We start from the raw sequence: 15,064 nt of genomic DNA, 5'->3' as shown, positions 1-15,064 counted from the left end.
ATATGTTGATGTGCGAATAAACTGATCTGAATCTGAAAACCAACAATGTCATCAGGTGACTTACTGCAATTATTCAATTGAAACAGAACTTGTGTCCCACTCCTTGACTTGTTGAATTTTAGTGAATAAAACATCCAAATGTGTTTTATTTAAATGCAGGACTGTTGCTCTTCATGCTCTTGTCCCCCTGTCAATCACAATGGATGCTCTCATTCCATAGTAATTGTCCTATTTTTAACAGAAAAAAAGAGCAACACGTTTTGCTGCGATCTTGGCTCCCTTACCAGGATGTTTAAGCAGAGTTGTTCAAGTTGAAAAGATTTCAGGATGATTTTTTTGTTCTAATTTTTATTTCTAACATCGAGGAGACCCCATCAAGGGACATGTCATGATAAAGACATTCAGCCTCAAAGTCTACCTGAGTTATTAAATGATTGTATATGTTTAAACTGTTTAGAAAGTAAAAGTCTAGTTCAAATCAAGGAATTTGTCCATGTTATATCCATGTTATACATTTTCATAGCAGTAGCAACAGGATGTCTTTTCTTGAAGGTTCTGACGAGGGCTATTTCTGCACCTCTTTGAAATGCCTTTTAATTAGAGAAATATATTTAAAGAACATAAGCATGTCCCACATTTTACTTCATCTCATAAGTACTTCCGTTTGAACCAGCCACACAGCTAAAGTGGAGATGAAATACAAGGTAAGAAACGTGCTTTAAATCAAAAAGGTTTGTTTGTGGAGGCTGTTAGCCAGTAATACTGTTTGTCAGATTAATTTATGCATGTATGCATTTGGCCCTCAGCCTTGTGTTATTTTAAAGCCAAGTATGCTGTAAGTGATTTCAGTTTAGTGCTTGTATTTAATATTTGAGGAAAGTGCTTGTTTCAAAGGCAGCTGCATAAAATAATTCTGTATATTTGTGACTCCTGTCTGTGGGTTTTTTTCCATCCCACAGTCATGTCTGCTGTGCCGTTGCATGCAGAAATAGAAAGACAGAACAGGTTAAATAAGTATTGACTGTGTGAGGAGCGTCTCCCCTAGCTACAAGTTGCTGTGAATTGTACAAGATTGAATTGTTTATGCATTTTCCATTACTTTTATGTATCTGTTGTTGTTTTTTTTACTATTATAGCTATGCTGGAAGAATGGCAGGTTAACAATAGCTGAAGCATTACCTCAATGCCTACAATGAAAAGCAACTCTGACAGCTTCATTCGAGTTTTCCTGCAACCTGCAAGTGCAAAATTTTGTTCCATGAAACTGAGCCTAAAACAACTCTGACAGCCGGTGAACGTGTTTTCATATGCTGACCAGGAACATCTAATCTATTTGCTACACATAATGAGATCATAGTCAGACTTTAGTAGCAGTGATTAATAGTTCTCAGCCTCTTCAATTATGATTGGCAGCTGAAAACTCAGATGCCTCTTACATCTGACCACCAACAACACTGATTATAGGTATTACATGTCATGAACAGTGTCAGGGGCTCACGGTGACAACTTGCAGTCTGCAAGAATAGTGGAAAGATGTTGGTGCTAATTAATTAAATGCTAATATACTTGTAAATGTCTCTGTCATTACAGTCTCATTTACTTCAATGACATTGTCAAACCCATTCATTCATTAAAACACTGTTGTTCAAACGGTTTGAGATAACAAAATATCAAACTTTCAGTCATCAAAAGAACACAAAACAACAATTTTGCACCTGTGAATTTTGGAATAGCTGCTCCTTCAGTGAGGGACATGTTTGATTTGGTCCGCATCTGTCTGTTGATGTGTGTTTTGGACTTTGACTGTACTTATGGCCAATTGAAGCCAATTACAACAGTAATTGCGGAGCTCACATCGGCTGCAATGCAAGAAATCTGTTCTCATTGGCCTGAGCAGGCACTGAACAGAGAGGGGCATGTATTGTGGTATTTGCTGATATCCATTTTCTCCTCAATAACAAAAGAAAATCAAGTCTAATAAAAAAGAATAAACTTGCGTAAAAAAAAAATCACTCTGACATTATAAAATGGTAAATGCCCTTAAATAGTGTTTTCTACACCTCCGTGTTGCCCAAAGCGCTTTACAATTAGGCCTCACATTCACCCGTTCACACACACAATCACACTCCAGTGGGTGACTGCTGCCATGCCACGGTCAAAGCTATGCCGGCGCCAGGAAGCAGCTTCTCTCTTTTCTGCCCACATGCTTGAAGACCCGGTCAGAATTAAGATGAAAATAAATAAAAAACGAATTTAGCTCTTGCTCCTACATGTAAATGCAGCAGTAACTGTAATCCAGTGATTTGCATTTTTTCTGAAAGTATGCATAAGGATTGTGTTAATGCAGCTTTAACATTACACTTCTCCATTGAAAAACGAGGTTGCTTTAAGTTTAAACAATTACAATCTGGAAACTTTCCATTGGGGATCTTGGCCCATGCTGAATTAACAGCATTGCACAGTTCCTGAAAATATATCAGGGACACATTAATGCATCTGATGGCACATTATACTACTGAGACATTTATTTGAAAATGATGGACCAACACGAGTTATTGTAGATCACATCATAAATGGCTTCACAATCAATGGGATTACATAAGTAGGACTGGCTGAGACGTCCCTCTTCACATCACTGTTGTAAGTTTATATATTTTGGCCTGTCAGCCGGCATGAACTCATCTTGTCTCGCTCTTCTGCTGACTCTTATTTTTGTCCCCAGAATTGCTACTCCTGTCAAATCTTTTATTTTATATATTCTTTGCACTGCTGACATCCATATACGCTGTAATGCATAAATATGCAAGCATTTCATGGCTGCTTGTCAGATGCTGGAACTGACATGTCTATAATGATCATTCCATATTCAATGCTTGTTTTGTCTCGCATCTTGCGCATTGTGAGATTTAGACGAACTAGTGAGCATATCGACTCTGACTGCCTTACGTCTTATTTACACATCATTTAGTCAGGGAATGTAATTTGTGATTTAAGAGGGCGGTATGATATGAGTGTTTATTTTTCAGTGTGATATTAGTAATCGGCTTGTTTTTCCATCCGTTCTTTCGCATGTCCATGCATAACTGATTTGGGGTCAGAGCACAACTCATGAACAAATAGTTGGTTTTCAAAATCATATCAATCATGTACAAAATACGTGCCTTTATATTGTGAAAAGTTGAAAGAAATGTATTTACAATGTACATATCAGAAATCACTCAATATTTAGTCATGAATCAAGAGTGAACTGGTGCCATTAGCTATCAGAATTCTTGCGGCGTTGGGTTGTATTTTCCTGTAGAAATTGTCTCCTCAGATTTGAACAGTAACACAAATTGGAATGCAATAAATTGATTGAAAGTTTAATGATATTTATTATGCCCCAGTGGGGAAATTTGATATACATAAACACACTTACAGGCTGGAGCACAAACACTACGGGCTTGTGCATGTGCAAATAATGGAAAGGAGGTCAAGTGGATAGGCAGGCGCGTGTGTCTGGATTTGGTGTCTTGCTCAAGGACACCTCGGCAGTGCTCAGGATGTGAACGGACACTTCTCCAGCTACCAGAACCTGTTGTGTTGATTTATGATGTGAAAGCAGGTTTTTCTTTCTCACATGGACCTTGTTAGAGAAAGAAGGATTTTGTTTCTCAGGAGGCAGGAATTTGTTGAAGACCTGTGACTTTAGTAAAAAGTGTATTTTCAGCCTTTTCCACAAGCCTTATTTATTTATGTATTTATGCATTTAATTTCGGCGTGATTTCCCCCTCTCTTGCCCTGTCTTTAGTTTACCATCTGTTGGAAAGGGAACGTGTGGCAGAAGACGTGGTAATGAATGCATAGTTATATAATCCAGACCGAGACGGGAAGCGGCAACCAGATCCACGACGCCTGACGAGCTGCAGCAGCGCTTCTTCTGTGAAGCATGATCGCCCCCAAGCGGTAAGTGCTGGCATTTCACTCCTCCTTTCCAACATAACATCACAACTGCGGCATTGCCTTTTCTCTTCAACATAAAAATATTCATAGACATAGTAGCTGATGTATCACATGTGACAGGCTGATATACGGATAGTATTGCTTTTTCGATGACCACCGCTAAATGGTCTGCATGCTGACACAGTACTTCAAAGCAAGGACGACAATAACAAATCGGTCCCCAGCACTCCTTTTTTCCTGGCAAGGTACCATACCTGGCCCTTGCCCTGGCCAGCCATTGTACCTCTTATTAATCAAAGACGCTTGAGCAGAAGAAGGGAGAGACAAAGACTTATAAGCACTGCCACTGCCTCCTCATTTACTCCTTTCACTTGCTTCTCACCAGTCTGCATTTTTCTTTTCCGTCTCCCGCATTCATTCGTCTGGCTTTGTCGGATAAGAACTCCCCAAGTGATGTTTAAACCACCACAAGGGCAGAAACCACCCAGTTGGCTCTCTGTACAAATCAATTAATATGATATAAAATATTTTATCACGGGCACTAAATCCCAAGTTATGATCACTGGATTTAAATTAGAACTCAAAGCAATTGTGGGAAACACTTATTAGCATTCTGAACAGTTAAATGACAAGGGTTACACCTCGCTGATTTCTCCTGACCAGCAGCCAGTTTGCTCAGTCCAAAAGCAACAAGATACAGCTACCAGTACCTTTAAAGCTCGCTGTACACGATGGATTATCCAATATAAATCAGTGCAAAAAAAAAAAAGTGTATAGGGATAATCATACATGTATCATTATACTAGTTATTCTCCACCCTATGTCTGAGCCACACACTGTAAATTGTGCAATAGCTTTAAGCCAATGTATTTACAATTGGTAGATGGATACTACAGTCTGAGAACTACCAAGACACGTATTTAAAGTTACTGTCTCCTCGAGTCTTTGCCTGGAAATGGCAAACCTAATAATCAGGGGACTTGGACGTGTCGAGGAGCAATGCTCCCCAAACTCAAGCATGCTTCACTGAACCTCAACACAACCATTTTGTCTGTTCAGCCAGCAGGCCAAATCAAGTTCTCTTTATTAAAGTCACTTTGATGGATTTGCTCCCGGCCTCCCACCTCCATGATCTACTGCCTGTCCAAGCCTTGGAGGTCATAATAAACTTGTTTAGCAATGGCATCACTGCATGCATGCTGAGCGCGTGCACGTGGCCATGTGTGTGCGTGTGTACTGTGCATACCTTTCGGCTTGTCTCGAGCATATTGTCAGGACTATTGTGCTGTCGCTGCAAGGGGCTGCAGACACCGGGCCCACGCATGGTGGTATTTGTAGTTTTCTCACAGATTGTAGCATGATTGCATCTTATATGTATATTCTAACATTTAAGCAGCATTCAGTAGCAGTGCTGCGATCCATTTCAGTCAGTTCATTTGTTACGATCGCTGCTGTAGTTTTTCCAATAGTAAAGTGCAGCAATCGACCTTCAATTAACTTATGTAGTATCAGATACAGTGAATAAAACTCACGGGGAAGAGAATACCTCTTCTGTTTCAAAATTTATTTTAATTGTATTGCAAATATGTTTCTTTTTTTTTTTGGGTGGGTGGCATATTTTAGATTGACACTAATGTAAAATAATTGATAAAACCCCAAGGCTTGCCTCAGTTTGTTACATCTCAGGTCTCACATATTGTTGTAATGCTAGGTGGGGGTGGGGAGTTGAGTTGCGGGGACATGCAATCTTCAGCTGTTCTGTCTGATTTTTCTTCAGCAAATGAGGCACAAATATTTGGAGACTTTGTAGACGCGGCCAGCCGTGGCGCTAGCGTGTCATCCACCATTTAGTAGTTACCGCTGTCCTTCGGGTGCACTGGGAAATCCAGCTTGTTGTTACGAGAGGCGAAATCCATCTGCTTTCTAATGGGCACCACAGGGACTAGTGTTATTGGATGATTCATCAGATCAATGGCTGGGAGCTCCAGCTTGGTGGAGTTTTATATAGCTTACATGTTAAGAAGTACCTGGCACTGTGGATTAGAAACTATTAAAAATTAATTTAAATCTTTGGTCCCAGATGCTATTATGAATCGTTTTCTTTTTTTTTCCCCAAGGTAAATCACGCCAGTGAATGATATAGTTTTATGAGGCAAATCTATCACAAGTAAAATTTTATGAGGAGTTTGCGTGAAAAGAATCTGGGCGCTGTCGTCATAAAAATCCCTCTGGAAGATGCAGCAAAATCTGGCATTGTTGGTTATGCACAATTTGTGTGTGTGGGTGTGTGTGGGTGTGTGTGGGTGTGTGTGCGTGTGTGTGTGTGTGTGTGTGTGTATATATCTTAGTCTTTTTTTAAAGAGTTCAGACATGTCACTAGAAACCACCTGACCACACCTCCAACTCATCCAGAGACCAGCAGGGTTGGCTTAAAGATCTTCCAAAGTATACCGTTTGTTTTGTTGGCTCTCATTCATTATATCGAATTAGAGATCAATCGCATCGACATCAGAAGTTTGCTGGTCGCACCATCATGGTCGTCATGGTAGCCATCAGATTTGGACCCTTCCAGTAGTACCACTTAATGCCGTTGTAGCGAACCACACTGGATGAGCTGGGGTAATATATGCCATTCAGGTTGGATGGACCGCAAGCCTCGAACCACCAGCCTGCAGAGAATGTCAGATACTTCAAGGCAAACATTTGCAGTAACTTTATATTGGTGGAGAGGAAAACTGTAAAGCACTGCGGGACATTTACAGCAGAGTGGATGGAAATGCTTGCATTATAAGGAGAGATGGACTGAAGTTGCATAGATGGATAACAGAATTGGGAGATGTTGTGTACCTCCAGATGCAAGCTGGGCACAATTACAGGTGCAGAGGTCGTTGTCTCTGTCCTTGGTGCTAAACATGGTGCCGGTATGGGTGAGGCTGTTAGTGCGTCCAGCTGTGCCACTAAGGTACTCGGCATGAAGGCTGGGTTTGGGACAGAAGAGAAAAAAAATCACATTTATGATACTTCTATTTATAGCTTAGCTTTACCAGGCAGCAGCTCCAAATGATAGTGAATGGTTACTCCCCACAAACAGTTTAAGATTCTTTTTCCTCGTGTTCCTTAAGTAATGAAACAGGCTAAACCTCTTGTTTTTTTTCATATTGGAGTTATATTCTGGCAAAGAGACCATTGAAGACAAACGTTGCCAAATCAATATGGAAAGAAAAATCTCATTATTTCCCCATGCTGTGCTTTGTGAAACAGCCCAAACACTTAAAGATAAATCTCATTCTGAAACAAATGGCTTCACTGTTGTATAACCCAGGCTTTCAGGCGTGGCATTTGTTTGAACTGCACACTATGAATTTTGTAAATGCTATTTTGCACAATATTTGGATATCTTCACAGTGGTGAGACTGCATTGTGATTTTTCGCCATCCTATCAGTGATAAAGTGAGTGGGTAGTTGACGTGGTTATTGCCCTCTCTCACTGACTATACCTGGTGCATATTTATTGTATAATATTGTCTATTGTACTTTGCACTGTCTTCTTGATGTATGTTGGTGTCTTACTAGGAAACTCATTTCCTTCTTGGTGATTAATAAAGTGTATCCTCTCTTATCCCATTCTATCCTATCACTCAATTATTTCAATGCAACAACCCAGCATAGACTGTGTGTGTGTGTGTGTGTGTGTTTATGTCTGTCTATCTGGTTTGAAGGGAGAGGGCAAGAAGGTCAACCACCCTTCATGGCCTCTCCTCTACCCTGTCATTATGTCTGCTTAGTGCTGGACTCTCCCCAGAGTTAAGTGAGTATTTGGGGTCACCATGACTGAGAATTCTCCTCTTGAATTTGTAAGTTCACAGGGCAGGGCAACGGGTCACAAGGGGTAGCAAAAGAAGAGTTTCAAAGGACAAAAATAGTGATGGCCCAGAAGAGAAACAGGAATAATACTTGCAGAGGGTTTTGTTAGATAAATTCACACTTTATTTTGATGTCTTGGAGGAGTAAAGAAAGTATGGAATCCACAGGCTGTGGAACATTCTTCCCACTCTTTGTACTCGCCGACACATTAGCATTAGCCGTGACTTCCAGTAACATGTCCAGTTAACCATCCTATCAGTGCCATAGACCACAAGACTAAAAGCTAATCCTTTTCAAGGTGGCTGCCTTTTTATATTGTTATTGTATCCATAATGATAAATATACTGTTACATGAACGCAAATATCTACAAATGGATTTACTCAAAGAATGGCTAGCCTTGGCCATCTCTACAGGGAAAAGGAAGGGAAAGAATCTGTCAGGGTGATGATTAATGTATGAATAATGTTACTGAGATTTAGGTGAAGACCTCGATGTTGCTCTGGGTGGGGGGGGGGCACACTAGTTGCAGCTGAGGTGAAGGACTGCCTTGGCTGGCTGACTGCACTGCACCACAGCTCTGGGGTGGGAGTTCTAATATAACCCAGAGGTGAAGCCGGCATGCTAGTAAAAACTGGTACATGTTGAACAAGTTACACAGAGGTAGCAAACTACATAGTTGATTATTTTCATTCAGGTGACTTGCCTCACACGATGTAGCCCGCAGCAAAGTTAGTAAATGTTCCCTTTCATCACGCTAATTATGCGAAACAATCTCAGGCAAAGGCAATTTGCTACACTATTAGGAATACTGGAAGAATGTAAAAATAGTATTTAAAAAAAAAAAGAATTATCTCAGACCATCAGCCTAAATAAACTTTTACAAAACAGGAAATTCCTATGAATTTTAATGACGTGCAAGCAGACAGTTTCTGATGACATTTTATTTTTTGCCTGTTTGAGAGGGAGCATGACTTTAGCACACCCTCACATAACCTTAATAAATTATTCTTTTATTCTGATGTATCTGGCTCCCTTTTTGGGAATTTTCAGGGTACCATTAGCTTCAATGATGGAGGAAAAAATGGAAGCAGATGAAATTGGCTTTATTAAATCAAACGATACTCCTAAAAATGGTCTTATGTGTTCTTTAATTTCAGGGGTTGGGGATACGAAGGCTGAAAGAGTGAAAAAAATGAATTTTAACTGTCGATAAAGGTTTCTAACTTTCGTGCTGTAAAGCGTATTACACCCAGAGGGAAAGGAATGACTCAAATGTGTTAATACATTTCAATTAAACCAAAACGATGGTTCTTAATGAAACACTTTAATGAACTCAAATTCCTTCTTTATAGTCCTATACAAAATACTTTTTGTAATTGGATGATTTTATGATGATTTTATTATTATTAAAGCCTGCATATTCAGGTCTAAATTTAAGGTCATGTTGTCCGGTTACCTGTAGTTATTGTCCTCTCCGTCTATGTAGAAGCGATCATATTGTGAGAAGGCTTCATTCCCATCTCTGTCTTTTAACTGCAGATGAAGGCTGTATTCCTGGGAACCAGTCAGTTTGTGGATGATATCATTCCCCAGCCAGTGTTCCCCAGATGGATCTCCAAAACCCTGGATTCGACACAAAGACAGGGAAACAACAGATTCCCAAAATATGCATACATGGCGGCGATTTTTGCCAGGGACCTGTCAAGCATTTGTGGACTTAAATGAAAATGGATCTCCGCTCAAGAGGTTGTATGATTTTGATGGCTTAAGACCATGCAATGAGTTTGTGAAATAAAATACTTCACTCCCAGAGCAAGTTGTCAGTCAATTGAAACTTAATTTACCTTAATAGTCCATCCATGATCCATCTTTGCTTGCTACAAATATACCAGTCACAGCTGGATTTTCAGTAAAAAAAAAAAAAATGTAGCAAATATGATCTCACTAATACAGAGTAAAGGGCTCAGGGAATATGTTTCATAAAATTCAGTGGTGTGCAGGTGAAGCAAATCTAATCCAGATGCTTCCATATACGGCGTGGAGGTCACAAAATAGTCTGATGAAAATGGAGATCAGAAAAATATGACGACTTTTGCAGTTGCCAGAGGCCTCATTTATAAGACTTTAGTTCCAGCTGTCAGTGAAAAAATTACTTTATGTAACCTTATAAATCAACTGTTGTATCAAAAGAAAACAGATACAGTGCACCGTAGGGGCATGCTGGCTCTGACAAACTGTAGTAACATCCAATGTTCTGTTCAAAGAGAGGATGAAATACTGTATGTGATTTGATCAGGGATTTCAGCGTTCTGGGAATACTTAACTGACTCAATGTGAGGGTTTGATTCATCTGGATGAGGATGCTTCCTGATTCAGAAAGATACATACATGCTAAAAATGGTTCTACATATCAAAGCAGAAAAGCCTTGTCAAGTCTACTGTATATATTCTGTATATCGCAACATTATCTTGCAACACTGTTGCAACTTTTGATCAAAAGTTTCAACAGTCTCTAGCTGAGATTATAAAGTGAGTACCGGGGCAGTGAAGCATTTTAGTACACTTTTTATCTTCCACTTCCAGGGCCCCAGTGCTCCCATGCCACAACTGGAACCAAATATTTGTCATTCAAATATTGTTCTTTGTTTTGGCTCTTTTCTCCCTCATGTCTGTTTGCAGTTTCTGCATTTTATTCCCAATCGAAGCTGAGGAAATTGATTTGTGTGCGTGGGTGGCAGACAAATTGGTACTCTGCTGAATCCCAAACAAGCCTGACTCATTTGTTCTCCATGTAATCTAACACATTCGAAAAAAAGGGCTTGTGAGCATATGCTTTTCCTCTATTGTGCAAGCCGAATATTGATTCTATTCTGACAGCTATGTAATGACTATCAGAAAAAGCATCATCTAAATGTGAGTCCAAATATAACAAAAGCCAGAGATGTTAAAAATATTTTTGATTCATCCAAAGCTCGGTCACTTGAGAGGGATTGTGTTATATGCAGTTCAAAGTGACGCTACTTCGAATGCCACTCACTTATTTCCCTACACAGCCAACATATTGGGATCTTAAAGACAGATGCAAACAACAGTGGTGTGTGCGTGTGCAAGGATGTGTGTATATGTTGTGTGAGGGGAGAGCAAGAACATGAGGGCGTCGATATTCACAGACCAGCCAATATCCTGAGCTTGTCCATGTCCGCTACCTATATAGATAATGACACACCCTGACCAGACCCTCAACAGAGCTCACCATTTTGTAGTCTGTCCAGCCACGATGGAAGTCCACAGAGCCGTTTCTCCGATGCTGCAGCACTGTCCACCCACCCCCTCTTGTCTGCATGTCACAGAATACCTGAGGAAATAAAGGCACATTAGTGGAGTATTTTATTCCTTGGTGTTAAATTTAAACATTTTGATTAATAAGAAAATGTTGCTTGTTCAATTCTTTAGTTGCTTCGTTAAATAATTGATTTTTTTTTATCCTCCATGACAATTTTTCTCTGCATCATATCTCACGTGTACGCTAGCTCCAGCAAACGTACAAACTATACATTCATTAACTGTGAAGTAGCAGTGATTTTGAAAAACTTTAGACGCAAGTATTGTTTCCATTTCTATGGATTCTTAAATCAAGTCTGATTGGTGGTCGTCTTGTCCGGAGCATGTGTGACTAACTACCGGTAAATAATAGTTTAACCAAAGGCCATAAAACTAAAGCAATACACTGATATATATAAACATATAAACTGTATATATATATATACACAGGACCCAGGACCCAGCTTTGGGTTAGCATGTCATCTGTAATGGACAAATGTCCACTACGGAGGACATGCTAACTGGCTGGGTCTCAGGAGGATATACACGTTATTTAGAATTATATATTTATTTATTTTTACTTTGATCAGTTTGAAAATACTGGTTACATATGCAACTTTGCATTTCTCTTCTCTATTAAACTGATGCTAATAGCTGGTTGAACATCTAAGATAAGGTAAAACAAAGAAATAGAAATATATCAACGCCATTACTTGAATCACTGTCTTGACTATTGCCATATATTTTATGCTCGATATTGAGAATAGGCCAGTGTGAGCCAATATAAATACATTTGTTTCAATGTGCCTTAAAGCATTTGTAAGAGGAAATTTTGGAGAAATATCTGGAAAAATTACAAAAATGTGACAAAATTACATTGAGGAAAAATACACACTTTAATCTGCGTGTTATTTGATGGATGGCCTCTGAAATTGGAAGGGGGTGTTTGGTGTCATGCAATGAGATGACCCAAGAGGAAATGAAATACTCACGTCAACATGTTTTCTCATTCTCTCAAGCGAGCGTTGAGGAGGTGGAATCCACATTTTTGGTTACACATACTGTTTTCTTTCTTACTTGGCCTGAAATTTTGCCATATGTAGATATGTTTGTACTATAAAAGAAGTGATGTACTGCACTCGCCTATTTATTGACAGAAAATGAAATTTAGACTTGTTTTACATATTCCGCTATTAAACTGGACACATTTCCCCTTCCCTTAGGTATTGTAATTAAATAACTGTAAATTTCTCTAAATGGATGCTAAGATTAGATTTTTCTCACTAAAATCATATTTAGCTGAACAAGTTTATTCAGTATGCATTCCTTAGTACTACAGGGTGCTACTTTGTCAGTTTTCTCAGGCACAATGTTTGAATCACATTGAAGTAAGAGATTTCTCTTATTTTAACATTTCTCTTCAAAAAACAATCGACCAATCTTGTATTGAGCATAAATGAAACACATTTTTTTTGTTTGGGCATTTTCTTTAACGCTGTCCTGCAAATAACCTGAAAAGTCATGCAGTACAGCTGCTGGTAGGAGGATGTCATCCATATTTTAGCGCTCAGTATGGCATTTCTATTAACCTTATTGACCAATAACCCCTCAAAATGATCAGTTTGCCCTCTTGTTTTTTTTTTTTACTGCAGTCAAAAATTAATGAGCTGTCAAAATTCCATTACATGGTGTAAGTTGTTGCACCCGATATTGCATGTTTGAGCACTACATTATGAAAAGGCTTTAACAAATTGAAGTTATTCCTGTGCTAAACATGGGTAAAACAGCTTTAATAAACGTTTTGTGACACAATTTATAATTATATTTGCAAGAAAGGGCCGAGGACCTGTAAAGGTTACCTTGATAGTCTGGGTGGAGTTGGGGAGATGTATTCTATATGTTCCACTCTCTTTTGTTCCAGAACGTTGGATGTCCGCACAATCTCTGAACTTAAGCGACTCTTCCTTTGCAACATTTGAGATTTCTGCAGGAACATTCAGGCAGTCACAGAGTTCAGCCTTATGGGTTTTTTCACACAACACGCTAGGCCCATATGCTTTTAATGTCCGTGCTGAGCCCTGACTTAATCCTGCAGTGTCAGTGGGGCATGCGTACATGTAGTACAGCTCAAATTGAATTACAATTCACTATGGATGAAATCCATGTCAAATAATATTTAATAAAACAATTATGGTGCATTTTTTGCGCAGAGAAAGAAATTAAAAATATATATATATATATTTTATTTAAATTCATAGTGCCTCTACTAAGTGATGATAATAACACTTGCTAATTGAGAGATAAAATAATCCTTCATTGTTACCATTGCAGTGATTGACCATAGTCAGCAGCTGCTGAACACTGTCTGTGAGCTTGGCCTGCTGTCTCTGTAGTAACGTGCTGTTGAGCTTGGAGCTGCCCAGTTCACCCTGGAGCTGACTGACCAGTCGACTCTGCCTCTCCACAAGCTCTTGGAGCTGCAGTTTGTCACCCTCCAAGCCCTGCAGCTCCAGCCCATATCGAGCTTCCAGCGTTAACAGCCTCTGTTCCAGGAAGCTTAAAAATAAAGAATAAGAATAATAAAATTGTTTGCAAGTGTTGGCATATTTTTTCAAAGAAAATCTTCATAGTGCTATGGGGCAAAGTAGAGCTCTGAAATCATGACATGATATTAAGGTAGAAGACGAGTGAATTGTGGAATGCATTTTTGAGGGTACACAAACTCACTCATTTACTTAAGGGTGAGTAAATGGCATCAGCACAGCAGTATCATTGTGCCAACATACTGTAGCAGCAGTCACAGATGGGCCTGCATGCTAAGATTCTCAGTCACTGCCGTGAGGCAACCATCTGATCATTTATATGAGTATTTACCGGTTTATGAGTGCCAAGTGCCACACCCCTGCCTCAGAATGACAAGCAGAAATTCCAGCAGCCTGATCTTTATAAGAATGCAGCAGTTTTTATTGAAACAATCCCACCACCCAGACAGAGCTACTTTATAGCCCTGTGCACATGCAGCCACTGCAGTAAAGGCGTGTCCTGCTTTGTGCAGCAGCTCACTATACGGACAAAACGTTAAACTTTGATCAATTCAAATCATTTTTAAAAGCTCATACTGTGTTTCTTGCTTGGGGGCAAAGCAAGGTTGCAACTTGTTCTACCTTACTGTGCTATAGGCTACTTGTGTCTGGAGATATGTAGGAGTTTAACAGGAAAAACATGTTATTCTGTGTGTGTGTGTCCACCGTACACTTTATTTCCTTCTTTCCCGTTAATGCAGTGCAGGCAGGCTACAAATCCAGCATGACCTTTCCTTATTGTGTCCTGTCGGTGTTTAACCATGTGAAGACATATTCATTTATTTCCATGTCAGAGCCGTGTCATTGTCTTGAAAGATGAGGGCCGAAGGGCAGAGCAGGGCCAAACAGGACTGGATGTATCCGGTGTTGGAGCTGGGGCACTGTGTCCTCCCAGTCACGGATGGATTGAGTGGAAAACAATGAGACTGTCCTGCACACCGTCTGTAAACCCTGCCACCTTGAATTTGACCCTGTCCTTCCTCGAAAGAGGAAAGGGAAACCTCCTATCCATGCGCTGCCTAAGCAATGACACAAGCGTGCTTACACAATGTGCCTTACGTTCCTATACTCCAAAAAGAAATGGAGTTTAAATGCCTCGGAAGTCAAACTGATTTTTGGAGTTTGACAGAGTGAATTATTGTGTCGTGGGCTTTTGAAGAGCGTGTCACATTTGACCATACTTACTTATCATGTTAGTCTTGCACAGCCGGACAATGCTGTCAATGCTGCAGAATAACCGCTGCAGACACTGCACTGTATCAAATGGCAGTATGCGTGTGTAACACCGCAGGGTGCTCAACACACCGAGGTCTTGTTTAAATAAACAATTCCATGTGTCGTTGCCGCTGAGTGT

General features: G+C 39.8%; 1 protein-coding gene across 1 annotated transcript; it reads right to left on the bottom strand.

Moving 5' to 3' along the window:
- Positions 1-6,450: 6,450 nt before the first annotated feature.
- On the bottom strand, positions 6,451-13,684 carry LOC137915863 (angiopoietin-2-like; the record flags this gene model as incomplete). Its single annotated transcript, XM_068758982.1, has 6 exons — positions 6,451-6,611; positions 6,790-6,920; positions 9,264-9,430; positions 11,061-11,162; positions 12,988-13,112; positions 13,452-13,684. Coding segments are annotated over 6 exons (919 nt in total), but the record flags the coding sequence as incomplete, so codon positions are not given.
- Between the last annotated feature and the right edge of the window lie 1,380 nt (positions 13,685-15,064).

Source organism: Brachionichthys hirsutus, unplaced genomic scaffold (assembly GCF_040956055.1).
Source record: "Brachionichthys hirsutus isolate HB-005 unplaced genomic scaffold, CSIRO-AGI_Bhir_v1 contig_521, whole genome shotgun sequence".
Taxonomy (NCBI): Eukaryota; Metazoa; Chordata; class Actinopteri; order Lophiiformes; family Brachionichthyidae; genus Brachionichthys; species Brachionichthys hirsutus.
Note: the sequence above shows the minus strand (reverse complement) of the source record. Positions and strands in the feature narration are given on the sequence as shown.